Raw genomic sequence first — 17,078 nt, 5'->3', positions numbered from 1 at the left:
ATTCCAGCAATAGGAAAAGCTTAAATCAGCCCTTGCAATTAGGGATGAGAGGCAAACCCATGAGGAACCAGACTTTGTTAATTTTGTTGCTCACAGAACCTGCTGGTTTCCTGTGTGTGTTTCCCTAAAGAAAATGAAGGCAGAAGCAGGCCAGGTTGTTCTGGGACTAATCTGCCACTGCAGAGTCCTTGACATCACGTCATGCTTGCCAGTGAGGAACTACCTGTCTCGTGTGCTTAATTTCTTAGGGAAAATGAAAGACATGCAAACCAGATGATTTTCTTAAATTTATCTTGCATGACATGATGCAGTTAAAAGGAAGAAAACCTTAATTTTTAGTTGGGTTTTTTTTTGGTCTTACTGATGGATTATGACTTGAGGCAGGGATTTGTATGTGGTAGTGTGTAGTGTCTGAATGTTGAAATATTATTCTGAAGATTCTGAGTTTGCTGCAACTGTGACATTAACAGGGTGTTGAGGAAGATCTTGGAATGTCTATTTTGTGGTTACGTTGATAAGTAGTACTCATTCATTGTTGTCATTCAGAAATGTTTGTTTTCTGTTTTATTGACAACTAGCAAAAACAGTCCATCTGGAAAGTGAAATCTTAGTTTTAGAACTAAAACAAAATCAAATGTTAGAAGTGATTGTAAAAATGGTCCAAGGGTTTTCAACAAGACTGCTTTTCTTGGGTATTAAGAATTCTGATGTGTTTGATTTTTAGTTAGTGTTTACACCTGTCCATTCCTGTTACCCAATGACTCTGCATTGCTAAGAGAGCAAGAGTGGGGTTCTATTTTAGATTGTAAATCACCAACAGGATGATTTAGGAAGGATGCAGACATGCAAGTGAATTAGTTGCTTAATTACTCTGCCTCCGCTGTGATGAGGTAACTCCTTTCACTGTGTGCTCTGGCAGAAGGGTAAGCTAATTCTGTTTAGTTTATCTCAAAATAAAAGTATGCCACAGTGAGCTGAATTGCTTTGCGATTAGTATGGGCTAAGAGTGTGCATATGGACAGTTGCAAGTCAGCTGAGCTGCAGGGGTGATGTGAAGAGGGGGCAACTAAAAACCAGTATTTGAGCCTTGAATTCTAGGTACCCTCTCCTCAACTTCATCTGCACAGGCCGGGGTTGAAAACAACACATTGTTGGTCAGGTTCTTATTGTAGGTTGGAACACAACTTAGTTCTTAGAAAGGTCATGCAGAGTTTGCAGGGCTGATAGATGAGAAATAGTAACTTTATTTCTGTAATGACCAGATTTTTAAGTGTATTTCACTTAACTGTAAACAGAACCTCAGACTGTCACTTCTGCAAAACTTTTTCTCAAGGTAAGACTACTTTGCAGCAGAACTGTCGACATCAATTTCAGTGGCAGGTTTATGGTAGTATGAACCCTCCTGTGATTTCAGAAATGACAAGCTCAAGCCCTGCACTCCTCAAGCGTACCTGGTGTAAGTCTATATAACCACGTCATTTGCTAGGGAATGTGGTAAAGTGTTGTCTCATTTTTAACTTCAAAAGTAACTGCAAGAAGTAATGGAAGAGAAGGCAAAATGATGCTTCTGAAGAGCAAAACTGTATTTTTAAAATTTTTTTAGCACTCCCTATGCAAAGTGGGTGAAATTCAGTATTAACACAGCATGCTGTGAGCAATGGAAGAAATTTTGTCTTGTTCCAGAGAGAATCAGTCTGGCCATGAAAGCATTGTGGATCAATAGAAGCTGCTGCCTCCCCTCTGCAGGCAAAAAAATCTCTAAAATGTCTTTTTGTGATCCTAACAGTCCTCCAGACTGGTCCTTTTGTGTAGATATACTGCGTGTAATGCTTCATAAGCGTGGAATTCTTCAGCGTTGAATTTGGAAAGAGAGAATTGGCTTTGAATTTCTCTGTGATTTCTTTTCTACTTTTTATTTCTTCGTTGTTGTAAATTGGGAGAAAATGTTCCATTCAGAGCATGGAAAATGTATGACCTGATGGCTTTTTATGTCTTGGGAGAAAAAAACCTGTATGTTTTTGTGCCTAGCCCCCTTTTTCTCTTATCACGTAAAGGAAAAACAGGACTATATATCTTTGGGATCAGGCAAACTGATCTGTTTGCTGCTGCTATCTAACTCTATTATTATTGTTAAAAGGTTGGATTTTTTAAATGTAGTTTTATGTAAACGTTATATGAACTTTTTATATAACTGTGTGGTAGAGCAGAAGGAACATGATCATGTTTCAGATCTTGTAAAAGTCTGAACTCCTCTTGTGTGCTTGAATACAGAGCATAGCTTTGATTAGGATGAAAGATAAATTCCAGAAAGAAACGTAACTGTTTCCATTTTTTCCCTTTGGTGAAATATATCTGATATTCTTCAATGTGAATGGTAGCAAATATGTGGCAGAATGAATAGCAATGCTCTGCCTGCTGAAGTTGAATAGTTGAAAAGATGGGTATCAAAAAAAAGAAAGCAGGATGCTGCATCAAGGTTTTTGCTGAGTAGAGGTGCTCTCCTGTATTTGGAATTAAGCTCAATTTACAATACCATTTTGTGGGATGTTATCACTGCTTTAAAAATGCTATTGTATTAGATTTCTTCAACTAGGTAAAGCCAAGAGTGTGGGGCTAGAATAACATGCAAGCGTTTTGTCTGAAAGGAAAACATTGTAAATATTTCATTATATAGTCTTGATTTTAAATGGTTTCACAAGGGGTACTCATTTGTACATGCAGTAGTAAATTGGCACTTTGACAATCAAAAATTCATACTTGCCACCTTCTTTTCCTCTTACACGGCACTGTGTAACACCCAGAGTGAGTAGGGGTATAAGATGATGGTGGAGGCAGTAGGGTTTATATATGTGTTTCTGGCTTTAGACAAAATATTTCAGCCACCTCAAACATAATTTTAAGTTTTTTTGTGCTCTCTTAAGGTACTATGAGTGTTTCATAGTTTTGAACGTAGAATTCTCAAAACACCTTTATGGGACAGCACTATTGTCCTAATTTTACAAGTAACTACTTTGTCTTGCTTCCCTAGGTGGCTTGCTCAAGGTTACACAAGAATCCTCTGGTGGAACAGGGAATTATATCCAAATGTTTGATGTTTAAAACTTGAAATCTGATTTCTGGATTACCCTCTCCTAACAGAAATGAAAGACCTATACCTTTCCTGTCATTCTGCTGAAATTAATTAAATTGTAAGTATTAATACTCTGATTTTGATCAATGCTTTTAATTCTGTTTACTGCTTCTTTTTCTTTTTAGGCATGTACTGGTATTGAAAATATCGATGAAGCTATAACGTTGCTTGAACAAAATAACTGGGATTTAGTGGTAAGTATTCTAAGAAAATGACTTCTTAGATCAACTTCATGTAACAGTGACGTGCCATCTTGCTGAGACAGCTATTATCTTTATTTCAAATTTGGGTGTGTCTTATGGCTGGGGCAAGCAAGTTATGTGCAGACTGTTTCTGGTCTGTTAAAGCCTCGTTGCCAAGTTAACATGATACTGAGTTGTATATACCCTGGTATACTCTGGTTGTCTTCATGCCTTTTTGATTTGTTTTTTTTTCCTTTAAATCAGTGTTTCCTATTGTGTTTAGTTTCCTTTTTGGTTAATTGTATGCATAATTTTGTAAGTAGTATAATTAAGGGTAGCATTTTTAGAAGACTCTTGTGTATACACACAAGATTTTTGAGGATTTAGGTGCCTGTGGAAGAAATGGAAAGTAAAACAACTTCTTCAATATTTCATATGCTTTTAGTTTAAAAATAAGATAGTTGCTCTTCTATTGTTAGTTGTTACGAAGAGTTGAGTCAGAGATTAAGGCCATACCTTATTTAGATTTGGTGTTATCCAGACACAGTTAAACACAAACAAAAAACCCAACAAACAAACTCATCCTAAAAAACCCTATTGTCTAGTTTGTAACAAGGTTCAATACGCAGACAAATACGAAGAAACCAATAAAACAAGCAAAACAGTTTTAGGTATTTTAAGACTCTGCATAGGATTATCAGGATAAATAAGGAAACTATTAATCCATTTTCTTAAGGTTTAAAAGTGTAAAATAGAACAAACTTAATTAAAAAGCAAGTGATCTTCCTTTCAAACTGTAATCCCTTTGATTTCCTCCGCCCCTTTTTTTTTGCTTTTCCAAATAAGTGATCTTTGGACCAGTGCAAATTATCAGAAAATTATTTAAAAAAATAAATAAATTAGATTTTCTAAAATTGACTATGGATACAGTTTCAACTGTCTGCCACATTGTGTTCCCAGCATACTGTTTAGAGTGTTCTCTATCTTTTAATAATTGCAAACTAAGTATCAGAGAGGTTAGGGTGAGGTTTTAAACTGAGTTTGTTAGAATGAATATTCTGTTTCTTTTAAGGCATAATGATTAAATTGACATGTAATATTGTAACCTATTGTAAACAAACACTATGTACTCCAAACACTTGAAACTAAACATTTAAAATGAATGTTGGCCAAAGTATATGGAGTCTTTCTTTTGCAACATGTCATGGTATAAGCAAGAATGAGACACCAACAAGCAAAAGGGAGCACATATCATCAGTGTCTTCTAACAGAAAAAAACAAATACGTGTTGACGGGGTGGTATAGTTAAAAACATGTTTTGTCCTAGCACTTTGTTGTGACTTAGCATGGGCTGTTTTGAAAATTAAAATGTTTATGGGAAGGCAAGGAATAGCCTTATGCATTCTGTTCAGGTTGCAAAGTTCTCAATACAATGCATTAAATCAGTTGGATGTGGTTTTGGGGGATTTGTAAATTGTAAAGTATATGCTTTACAATAAATGCTCACAGGTGGGGTTGAATGAGAGAACTGCGCTGAAAAATGATAAGAACAACTAAGGAGGTTTGTTTTGATTTTTTTTCTTTTCTTTTGAGACTCCAGAACGAGTAGAAAGGGAGAGTGAAGTATTCACAGCTATGAGAATGGCTATGAGAATAGCTTCAAATACTTGATTTTATTAGTGATGATTAAATGATTGAGAAGTAGAATATAGTGGGAAAAGAAGTAATGACCCAAAAATGCAAGCTTAAAAAAGGCATAGGGAAAGTGAGAAAGGAAAGAAAATTAGGGATGTAAGAGGTACTTCAGGAAAGTACATAGTTCTTGAAACTAAACAGAAGATGAATGAGAAGAGTGTCTATGAAAAGGAAATGGTAAGTTGTGGAAGGGGGAAAAAAAAAAATTGGGGAGAGTAAAAGTGAAGAAGACGCCCTAAGGGTCTGTCATTAGTAGGACACTGGCTCCTTTTTATTAAAAGCAGCCTTCTTGTAAAAAAGGGAGTGAAAACCAAATCATGCTAGTCTAACAGAGTTAGAAGCTGAAGAGTGAAGAAAGAGGAGAGAAGACAAAAGAAACGTGAACGTAAGAAGAAAAGGAGTTGCTAGCTTGAGAGAGAATCAAGCATCTCTTTGTTAGACAAGGGATTTTAGCATTTCAACAGTCAAAACAGTACATGAAAAAAGGCTCATGACTTATAAGAAATGTAGCATTTTTACTTTTAAAAGCCTGTGGTCCATGTGTGGTGGGGTTTTTTGTTTGTTTGGTTTTGGGGTTTTTTGTACCTTTTGATTCAGTAGTCAAGTACAGATTCAGTGCCAAGAAATTGGGGAGGAGGGAAGGCTTTGTTGTGATTGAACCGAAAGGTCTTGGAGTTTTTTGGCTGAGATGAAAAATTTAAAAAAAGCCTTTTGCTTGGCACTAAATATTTCATTCAATGCAGAACAAAACATTTTTTTTGATTTGTAAGGAAAACAAAATTTGTAGGACTTGGTTTACAAATCATGAAGACAGTAGTGAAGTAGTGATGATTTTGGTAAGGGTTCCTCTATCATTTTTTGACCACCAATCTATTAGGTAAATGGGAAGGACACCATTGCTGTCTTCTCTAATTTCACTTCGTTTTGTGCATCTTATTCAGAGGCTCATTTCAAGTTCAAGTTTTTGATAAACGTGACCTGTGGTAGTAAAATATAGTCATACAGGTGTTCAGGATTGTTTTTTCGGGGTTTTGTTTTTTTTTAAATGTGGATTCCTTTACTTCCATGATTTTGGAAGTAAAATCAGAGCTCTGTATTTGATCAGGAAAGCTTCCGTGAGGCACCCAGGGTAATATGAAGTAGAAAGCTAAGCAAGTCCTGTTAGGATGTGATCAACCTAAATTCAGGGGCACTTCTGCAGCAGTAGGGAAAAAACCAAAACCATAAATTAAGGAATTTCTTGTCTCAAACAGATTGCTTTCTTGCTCTTCATTCAGGCTGTCTGTATCTCAATTCCATTTTCCTGTTTGGGGGGAAAAAAGTCATGCGCTATCAGAGGCTGTGCTAGGGACCCAGGCTGAAGATTCCCTTGAGCACCTGTTGCTTCTTGAGCTCTGAGACTCAACTCAAGGGCGTTGTTATTTCTCCGGGACTTCAGCCAAAACAACCAAGAGCAGGTAGTCCTGGTGAGTTGGAAAGCAGAAGGATCCCAAAACAGAAACAGTGAAGCACTTGCTGACATAGGCTGACAGAGAAGTACATCAGAATGCACAGAGATAGTAGAGCTTATATGGTTCACAAAATAAGTTTCTAATGTCATGCTACAAGTACTATGTTTTTGTGTAAGCTTTTTTTGAGGATTTCTTTGTTTGCACTGATGCAATACTCCTGCGGCTTATTTTCTCCATACTTTTTTTTTTTTTTCCTGGTCTTGCTAGTAGATTTTAGTATCAAGGGTTAAAATGTCACCAGTGTCTTTCCTGTTACTTCAGTGAGTGTTACTGTGTTTTGTATCTTTTGGACACTTGGCCTTACCTTTAAAAAAAGCCAAACCTGAGTGAAGTGTAAGGAACTCCTTTCTTGGTTTAGTTTTTCTGATAGCCATTTATGTTTTTCGTTAAGAATTCATCTGAATTCTTTTTTCTTTTTGATTTAGAACTGAAACATCAGCTTCCTATTTTTGAACTTTTAAAGATTACCCACCTGCAATTAGAAGTCTTCATGTCTGTTCCTCTATATGGGATACTTTAAGGCAATATAAACTGCCGTTAATTTATCTTCAACTTGGAACTAAATAAATTTAATGTCTCAGAGTTGTATATGTTTTACAGTGTTCAAATCATGTTTGTAGCTGTTTGAAGTGATATAGGAAACTGTCTTTCATAAGTGTTTGATTGCTAGGCTTTGTTCAAGTGCTTAAGATCAAATTGATCACGAGAGTGCTGCAGAGGAATTCATGTGCAGTAACAGCACATGAATTGCTTGGTGGGATCATGAAGTCTAATCTTGCCAATAATTAGTTCCCCACTGTTGCATATGACTTGGCCTTTGTGGTGGTCTGCTGCATATATAGCAGCTTAGGGTTTTTTTCTGTATTAGAACACTGTAGCCTAATTACTAGGCTTATTATAGGCTGGGCGATGAAATGTTTTAGCTGTTTTGTGAGATACAGAAGATCAACATAGACAATGTAATGATCTCCTCAGGCCTTCATCATTATGAAACTGTTCTGCAATAAATGGATCAAACTCTCTTAAGCCTACCAGGATTGCTGATATGTTATTTCCTGAGTGTCATTTCTTTGAGCTCTATTAATTTACAATCATTTTTAACATCTGAGGAAGCAGAAGTTAGGAATTTTTGTCTATTGTAAAGTCTGATGGTGTCATAGCTTGCCCATTTAAACTATGACCTTCTGTTTTGGCATTTGAAGGTAAGAATGGCAGTATAAATGTATCTTAAACTTTGTGTAAAAACAATAAAAGTATGAAAAATCCCAACTATGTGTCTGTTGAAATCTTTTTGATGATGGTACATATGTAAAGGAAATGACCCATTAATGCAAGAATCTATAATCTACTTGACCTTATGAATATGGACCTTCGTATATATGAGGTTATTACATAGGTGATAGCTCTTCGCTCTCCTGAAATCAAATGCTTGCATCTGCACATGAAACCTGGTCTCCTGTACCTTTCACAGGTTTAATGAAAAACTCAAATCCTTCATATATAGCATGACTTTATATTCTGTACTGGTAATCAGAATAGTTTTTTTGAATGAAAAGCAGGATTCACCATGCTTCATTTTCTACTTTTTCCAGTATGACCATTTCTGTTGTTACTCCTGTTCACTGGTTTAAAATTATTTTTATTTCATGTCTTTTCCAATAGACATCGTAATGTAGGTACTGCTTAACGTCACTTTAAGAAGAAAATAAATTTCATCAAAATTAAAGGGGCGGGGTTATCCCATTTTCACTTCATTATAAATGTGTGTATAATGATTATAAAAAAATAATAAATCTGTTTTTTATTTTCAATATATATTCTTAAAATGACCTTTGTGCCTTCCTGCTGTATTTAGCTTCGTTATTCTGTATTCTGGTAGAGGCTCAAAGCACAGTATAACTTCAGTAAAACCAGCAGTTTAGTGCACCTGGAAATGTGATGACTTGCAGTTCCTGTTGTACACAGCTTCCAAGAGTCAGCTGACAAAAAGCGTTTCTGTACCTTGGAAAGAGAAATTGTATATTTTGAACATCTGTTTTTATAAAGCTTCAACTCTCAACTATAGTTTTTTCTTTTGAATGGATAACTTACACAGAAGATGAGGGTTTTTAAACAGCGAGATGCAAAAACCTTTTAAAAATAGTTGTTAGTTGTCAGACAGGATTTTTTTTTTTAATATAAGTATCCATTTTGTTTCTATATTTATATTTACTTCTATGTAATGTTGTCTTTCGGAAAAAAGGAAGTTAAAAAAAAAATTGAACTGAGAAAAATAAGCTAGGGCTTTGCAATTTTTCTTTTTTATTTCTTGTGGAGGTGCAGTTTAGATGGGATTCCTAGGCAGAAAATGGGCCATTGGCTCTTGACAGTTATCAACAATCTGATATTTGTATCTTTTATGGCTTTCTAACCATTAACTTAGTTCTTTTGTTATAATGTGTAGTAAATCTCAGTACAAGTTGGTAAAAACTAATACACTAATGATGTCTTTTGTCTGTTTTTCTAACTGATTTGCCCTGCAAAAGCTTTGATGTTGTATCTCTTTGTACATTTTTTTGATCGATTTGAATTAGTCTGCCTTGAGAAACTAGGTGATTAATTTAAGTTTGGCACAGGGCCATTTCTTTTCCTTAAATGTGGGACAGTATTGTCATATGTTTAGCAGCTCTCTTCTTTCATTCCAAGCAGGCTGTATTTCAGTGGCTGGAGAACCAGGGCTACACATTGTGGTGATCGTGTTCATCACATTGACCCCTTTTATCTTGTATTGTTGACCTGCTGTTTTCTTTACTTCAGAGTTGCATACTGCATATGACACACATTTGACAGCACTGACTATGGGACTAGTGAGAAGTTCATGGTGTGCTCCTCTCATTAGGACTAGATCTGAGGGATTTTCACTGTTAGGAACATGGGTTTATCTGTATTAATAACATTCTCCCTGTGGTCAAATGAACAGTCACATCTGCCTGTGGGAACCAGAGGTTTGTATCCCAGGTTTTTTTTAAGGAGCTTTTAAAGTTTTGTTTTACACAGGTGTCCTCTTCTGGATCTTGATGTCCTGTTGAACATGTTATTGTCAGCTCAGTTAGTTTATGCTCGCTGTTACTGCGCTGAGTTGCCTGGACAGCATTCAAAATCCTGCTGCCAGCAGAGCTAAGGAAGCTCTGAGTTAGGTAATGACAAGTAATGTTGGTGGACAGGCATCCCGCTGGTGCAGGCGTCCTGTGGGCATGGTGCCTGTTCTCCAGGAAATACAGGAGTTGCAGGTTTCTTGTATGTCCAACTGCAGCATTAATCTCTTCTAGTAGGACACAATTAAATTGTATGTGAACGTTTGTTTTACAAAGGACTACAGAAATCCCTTTTGGATTTAATGTACTTTCTGTTAAATTAGGGATCCCTGCTTGCAAAAATCGTTTGATTTCTCATTCTTTGTATTTCCAGCTTTTTGCAGCTCCCAAAGTGACATTTCTGTCTCTTTGAGTAAGCTCAGATGCATGCTGTGTATTTTATGCAGCTGGGTGGTAGCAAAGAAGACTAGCTAATTCTTAAAAAAACCCATTATTATTAAATTCATTGTTTTTATTTACTTTTGAATGCCTTCATCTCGGGTAAAACAGATGCTTCCTTTTTGTTTATTTTCTACATTGAAGATGGTATGAAATATGTGGATCTATAGGCAGTGGTAAGCCTGGTATGACTTTCCACATAGCTGTATGCACATTAATCTGTTAAAAAAACCAAACCAAACCACCACTGCTAATACATGTGCAGGAAATTAAGATTCTTTCTTGCAGAATGCATAATAAGACTCCTGCTTTGTCACCTCAGTAATGTGCTTCAAGGAAGGAAGATTACCTCTGCTAGCAGCAAGGTAGCCCAGTCTTTGTGGTCCTACCAAATCCAAACTGCTTTCTTCTGAGACTTTCAATAATGGCAGTAGTTGATACCTCAGGTGATGCAGGAAAGTGTTCAGTATATTGCCTCTGTGACAGTCATTTCACATGACTTCGACGAGAGCACAAATTGCGATTGATCCTGTTGTGTCTCTGCATCAGTCTTGGTCCATTGCCTGCAGGTGGTTAGACATCAGAAAGTGGTCAACAGAGCAACTACAGTTAAAATAAAATGGAGCCAAACCCAATAAAAATGTCATGTACACCTTCTGACACATGCAAGCAAGGAAACAAACATACTAAAGGGAGAATAAAAGTAGCAAATGTCTAACTTGTGTGTTCTCAACTTTTGTTTTGAGTAAACTATTATTTTATTACATAGGTTGGTCCCTTGGATTTTTTTTTTTTTTTTTAAAAAAACTTAGGTGGTCTTTGGATTTGTTTTCTTGTTTGGATGACCCTTTGCTCTTTCAAAAGAGGTTGAGAAACACTTCTTGGATCATGTTAACGTTGCCATATCTTGTGATTTTTATAAGGAAACCCGTGAAAGCTGTAATCAATGCTGTAGCTGCTGATATTGTGTAAATATCCAAGAATCTCAAGTTTCACAGTGTTCCCCTGTGAAGAAAGAGCTTGGGAAGGGGGCAGTCTCAGGCTTGTCTGTAGAGAAAGATTTGAAAACTGAAATTGTTTTCCTCATCTGTAGTCTGATATCGCAAAACTTTATTAGATTCCCATGGATCTTGCCTGGGACTATTCAGGTACAAAAAAACCTCTCAAAATGTACTTTACCCCAACAAATAATAGCTAAATTGTGTACTAGACTCAGGGGGACGTTGGGTTTCTTCAGTTCATTTCTGTCTCTTTCTTTTTTGGTCCTAAGGCAGGTGAATGAGTAAGAAATACAAACTCTTCTTCCCCCACCCCTGAGGAAATTACTGTGTCTCCTTACCAGGGCAAAGCCTTGTCTGAGAGAGATTGTTTGGGAATTTGGTGAAAACAGTTTTCATTTCTTTAAATTGCTCTTCTGCTGAAACATGGTGCTTATTTCACGGAAAAAGTCTTGACAGCCTCAGAGCTTGGGAAGACTTGAGCTTTCATTATGGAAAACTGGTGCTATGCAGTGGCATTCTTGTCTTCTATTTTCAAGGTACTGCTAAAATATTAACATTATAAAATTATTTGTTTAGTAGGTGACTAACTGTATTTAGGGCTCATTTTGGTCTACCATGTTTAAACGGATTGAGGCCAAGGGATGTGTAGTTTGCAACTTTATGGAAACCATGAATTAGGGTTAAATACATAAATTATTTTTTCCTTCAATTTGAAGGCAGTTGTTTGGGAGGATGAAAAAACTGATAGCTCTGAAGGAGGTAGGGATTTTTTTTTTTGTTTAAGGTAATTAAGAGTCATGGCTTTAAATGTGTTTTCTTTAGTGCTGTTTCATATATGCTTTGCAGTTTTGTTGATTCATCAGAAGGGACTAATTCTCACATTGTTGATTGAAGGAAGGTGTAATGGGGTATATATCTTTCCCACAGAGTAAAACTGGTATAGCTTGGGCAAGGTGTCTTCTAGATGAACGCCCTGTTCCTGTTAAACTGGCATAATTCTTCAGTATCTGTGAAGAAATCCATATCTTTCACCCCTTCACAATTTTAGCAAATGTAATGGTTAACTTGCAATATAGCAGATAGTTTTCTAGACACTAAGGGGATTATGTTAATCTAAAATAGTTTGTTTCATAACTATTGATTTTAATTTTTCTAATAGAAAAAGCCTGCTTTATTCACTGGAGGATAACGAAGGGATTGTGATTATGTATTTTATGGCTGTATTTTTTAGCCACATTGCTGTGATGATGCATATGAAATTTTAATGTCTGGCCAGAAAGAGAGCGGAGGAGATTTTGAGGTAAAACTTTGCTGTCCACATTGTAAAGTAAGCTGTGTCTCTCCTTTCCAAATAACAGATGGAATTTAGTTACTTGAGAAATAAGCTCCTTTACTTAAGTTTTTCTTGCACAGTGATCAAACAGGCAATGGGACTAATAAATTTAGATTTCTGTTCATGGAAAAAGACTCTTGTTCTTGTAAGAGAGTTTTGTGTTCTGAGAATAACCAAAAAGCGGCACCTGAGATCACAGTAGTGCCTGATAGTATCGCTGTAGCTATATGTATGCATTACAAACGCCTTATGTTTTACAAATACTTATTTTCAGAGGCTGGTACCTCTGTATTGGCAATTTCTGTGAAGATTGCATAGCATTAATTTGTCTTGAGACATTCAAATTTAAGAGCAAATTTCTAGAATATATTAATAGTGAAGTGGCTGGTAATGAGGTATCTGTAAGTAGTTTGTAGTATATTACTCTGTGACTAGTTGAACTGAAAATTGCATACGTCTTATAAACGTGTGTTTGACAAGTGATTAGTCTGTCATGGAGTCATGCTGGGAATGTATGAGTAGTAGAAAAATGAAGTAAATTATTTAATTTAAGAACCAGCATCTGTGCCAATGCTGTGAGTATTTTGCAAGTGAACCGTAATTGTGACAGACTTTACCACAGAAGCTAGGATTCATCTAGACCCATCAGGCTTTCAAAGCAGAGTATTTAAAAAATGGATTTACTTATAATGCTGTTGAATATCTTAACAGTTCTGTCCTAGTTTTATTTAAATAAACTCTCCTTAGCTGGTCCTGGAAGACCTGGGTTGCTGCAGCACCAGCAGTATAGCATAGGCTGTCGAGAGGTATAAGGAGAAATACTGTGAGACAAGTTTTAGGTTACATACTTTGGCTTGGGATTTTCTGTTTTCCGAACTTTTAAGCTAAATCTTGCATCATTATTCTTTTATTATGGATTAGTGATTAGGCAGTCTGCTGACTATGGTTAGGGTAATTTGAAAACTGTCATATAACATGTTTCATGTTATTACAGCTTTTCAGTGAAGGGGCCTTAGTCTGTAGGCAGTACTTCTAGGACTTTTTGAATTATCTTGTGTCCTGAGATTTCATCCCTGGTAGTACTTGCTAAGAGCTAGTATGTTATAACAATGAGTGATTTAAAAAAAATTATTTTTTTAAGACTAAACAAAAAGTATGTTGTCATGGGGTAGCTATCCCCAACCTGTGCGTTTTAGTGTTGTCATTCAAATTTAAATAAAATAATTAGGAGAGGGGTAGAAATGTGGGAGTTCAGTACATAGATATTTTTTCAGGCAGAACCTTTGTTTTATCTGACTCTCCTGCTGTCTGGCTTAATGTTTTAAGGAGTAACAAAATATGTTTTGTTATCAAGCATAAGCATTCCTTTCTGTTAAGTTAGAAGGGGAAGCAGTATTAGTGTAAAAAGTTGTGAAGTTAATGACTGGGACCAAGATACATATATGTGTGTCAAAGCAGCAGACACATCATGATCTACTCGCTCCTTTTCTATATGAATGAGTTTTGAGTGGATAGTTCAGGTAGGTTATTTTCCTTTATTCCTGCTGAAATAGAGTTTCAGCTCAGATAAATACCGATCCATAAGCTTCTTATTCATCTGTTCATGTTATTTATTTTCATTACACTAGGAAAATCCAGTTATGAATTTATTATTGAGATTGTGCTTTGTTTGGGGAATTATGCAGTGACAATATAAAATTAGAGAACTGTGGAAAATGTGTTCCCCCCCCCCGGATTATAGAAGTATATCTAACTGTTGAAAGGCTTCCTAGTGCATTTCGGCATGTTGTAGGAACTACAGGAAAAAATTTGCTGAAGCCACCAAAGAAGTAGGGAGAAATGGGAAACCACATCTAGAGTGCTAATTGTAAACTATTTCAACGCGTGCTCTCTTGATGATGAAGTGAATCATCTGTATGAATATATTCATGTGGCATTTTTTTGATGAAATGTTAATTTTTTGCTTTATTAGCAATTCTATTGTTTTGCAGCTTTTCATGAAGTATATTTGTTGTAAAGAAAGCAAGCTGAAATAAAGCAGAATGCATAGAAGACATTTCATTGTAGTTCAATTACAGCTTTTGGTTAAATTTTAACCACGATGGGGACGAATGTTGGCATTCTGTAAAAACTTTGTGGGTGTAACTTCACGTCTAGCACTTGGAAATACTTTGAGACTTGCAAAGCTGGGGAAACGCCAGCAAGTATAACACAAGCGACAGGAAAAAGCTGACTCATTTCTTTGCCTTGAAAAGCCTGCCAAAGATAACAAAGGTAGAGGTTGCTTCTGTTACTACTGGGGCACAATTAGTAATTTTTTTATTTAAATATTATTGCATTCGTTTAAAAATCCAAACCGAATAATATTTTTTATAACTTAAACTCATAGCAGTCATTACTTGTTAAAGTAATGGCTTCAAAGTAGCTGTGTATGTAGAAAGGTGATAATTGTTTGTAAAAAAACCTCTGGTCTAAAATAATTAGTATTTCTGCAGAAGGTTTTATGGAATTTCTTGTTTAGAATAACACATCGCAGACTTGCCTGTAACAGGCAAGATTTGATAGTTGCATAAAGCTGCACAGAAGCCATGTTCCTCTGCGTGGGAATCTCAGTACAATCTCAATGTCTTGGGGCAGAAAGAAGTGATTGTATTACAGCTGATTTCAGTAAACCTTTATTTTATTAATCCGGGTTGACTGCAGTATTTGACTAATACTTGCAGTATGTTTTTGACAGCATCAGTTTGTAAAACTTCTGCTGTTTATTCCCAAATTTTCTACTTTTTTATTGTTGAAAACTGATCGCAAGAAAAATCTATGCATAGTCTTACTTACTTTTTATCCGGTTTCCTGAAATCACAGTATCAGCAGGTCAGAACAAATGTTTTGACACTTCTACATCTGGCATTACCCGTTATTATCAGTTCTGTTGAAAATACAAGCCCAAATTAGTATTTGCCAAAAAGAAAGTTATTAGGGGAGCATTATTTCAAAACATTTACTGTTATTACTGAACTATATACATATAGCAGAGCCCTGCAAGTTAGTTTCATTGTAAGAAATACTTCTGTGCTCAAAAGGAACTAATAAATCTTTGCGCTTCTCCTGTTTTGCTTTACTGTTGTATATAAAAGCAAGTTCCTTTGTCACGCAGATTTATAGTTTGGAAGCAATTTAAAATTCACTTTTGCTTTTTTGGTCCTTTCATGCATGTGTTGTCTCACTAATGCTTTCCTTTATCCTGTATAATTTAATTATTTGTTTTTCCTCTCTGGATAACATTTGTTCAGTTTTGGGTTTTTTTTGTTTTGTTTTTTTTTTTTTTAAGCTCCCCATTGTACAAAGCATCTGGATTTTTTTGTTTGAATACCAAATAAAATAATGGATTTAAAATCTTTAGGATAAGCAATTTATCATGTGAAAGCAACAAAATTAGAGTAAGAATATTGTATTTCAGGGGGAATATCACATTTAGCCCAAATTAGGAGTAGAATTAATTGCAATGGAATTACAGTTGTAAACAGAGTAGTATAAATGACCCTTTTGATGCTGTGAAAATATATTGAAAATACAAAAGATAAGAAATAATTTTTCTAGTGTATTATAGATTGCTTAGTGAGAGCCTTTTAGTATATTTCATTACACTTTTAGCTTTAAAAAAAAGTTTAATTTGTTTAAATTCAACAAATCTTGAGTGATCCTCAAGCAGGATGGATTGATAGCACAGAGGAATACTGGCTGATGTTTTCAAAATATAACAGTTATAATTTTTTTTTTTATTCTACAGAACTCAAAACCACAGTACGTTTGTCTTTTGTGTCATCTCTGCCTCCATAGTGAGGTTTTGTGTGTAGGGTTTGGTGTTATATTCATTTGTGTAATCAGACTGAGAAATAAATCTAAGATTAAATGCTGAAAGGGTCAGTCAAATATTAAAATAAGTTTCTATTTGTTTTGTAGTGTGAAACAGAAAAACAACCATTTTTTGGTTATATTTCAAAATATAGTCCTAAAAGCTGCTAGCAGCCCTTCCTCTAAGACGATGAGCTGTCTTTACTTCTGCTAATGTAGAGAACAGCATGGGGTAAACTTTCTGAATTTGTGATTTGAGAGAAATTGTTTTTGTATCAAGGAGACGTTAAATATATAATAAGAAGAAAAGGCAAAATGAGCAGGAAAGACACAAAATGCAGAACTTTTGGTTTTTCAGCTTACCAGACGTTTTAAACCAAAAGTAAAATCTATGAGTTGTAGCATATGGGGAAGAATATAGATTTTTGAAAGTCATAATAAATGAATCCTTTCATCAAAGAAAGCTCTTACTGAGTTTCATAGAAATAATTAAATATGTGGATTATGAGGCTATTACATTAAGTGGAATACAATTAAAAAATTATAATTACTAGAAATCCAAATGTGTCAGACCTACAGAAAATTGGGGGGTTGGAAGAAAATGCCCCATGAGCAAGTTACTCCATTATATTTCCCCGTGACTTTCTGAAGCAGTTGATACTGTTTGATTGGACATACTTGGATTTTGGATTAAATCATCTGCTATGGCAGTTCTTATTACCCTGTGTCTATGTCTCATTTGTGTATTGTGTTTGTTTAATGTAAACCTTCTCAATTTTTAGCTAAACAAATGTAAAGCTCTGTGTGGGCTTTATTAAGTAGACTGAAGTGGTCTTACTTGCTGACTTCGGTCAAACCTAAA

At 35.5% G+C, this 17,078-nt stretch overlaps 1 protein-coding gene across 1 annotated transcript in view; it reads left to right on the top strand.

The window, feature by feature from the left end:
* FAF1 (Fas associated factor 1) overlaps positions 1 to 17,078 on the top strand; it is a 174,469-nt gene that overhangs the window by 13,974 nt on the left and 143,417 nt on the right. The window contains exon 2 of the mRNA XM_050901028.1: positions 3,256 to 3,324. Coding sequence (XP_050756985.1) covers positions 3,256 to 3,324 — 69 coding nt within the window. The remainder of the gene's footprint in view (positions 1 to 3,255; positions 3,325 to 17,078) is intronic.

The sequence above is a fragment of the Gymnogyps californianus genome, chromosome 8, assembly GCF_018139145.2.
Source record: "Gymnogyps californianus isolate 813 chromosome 8, ASM1813914v2, whole genome shotgun sequence".
In the NCBI taxonomy this organism is placed as follows: domain Eukaryota; kingdom Metazoa; phylum Chordata; class Aves; order Accipitriformes; family Cathartidae; genus Gymnogyps; species Gymnogyps californianus.
The sequence above is the reverse complement of the archived record's forward strand: the minus strand, read 5'-3'. Positions and strand labels throughout refer to the sequence as shown.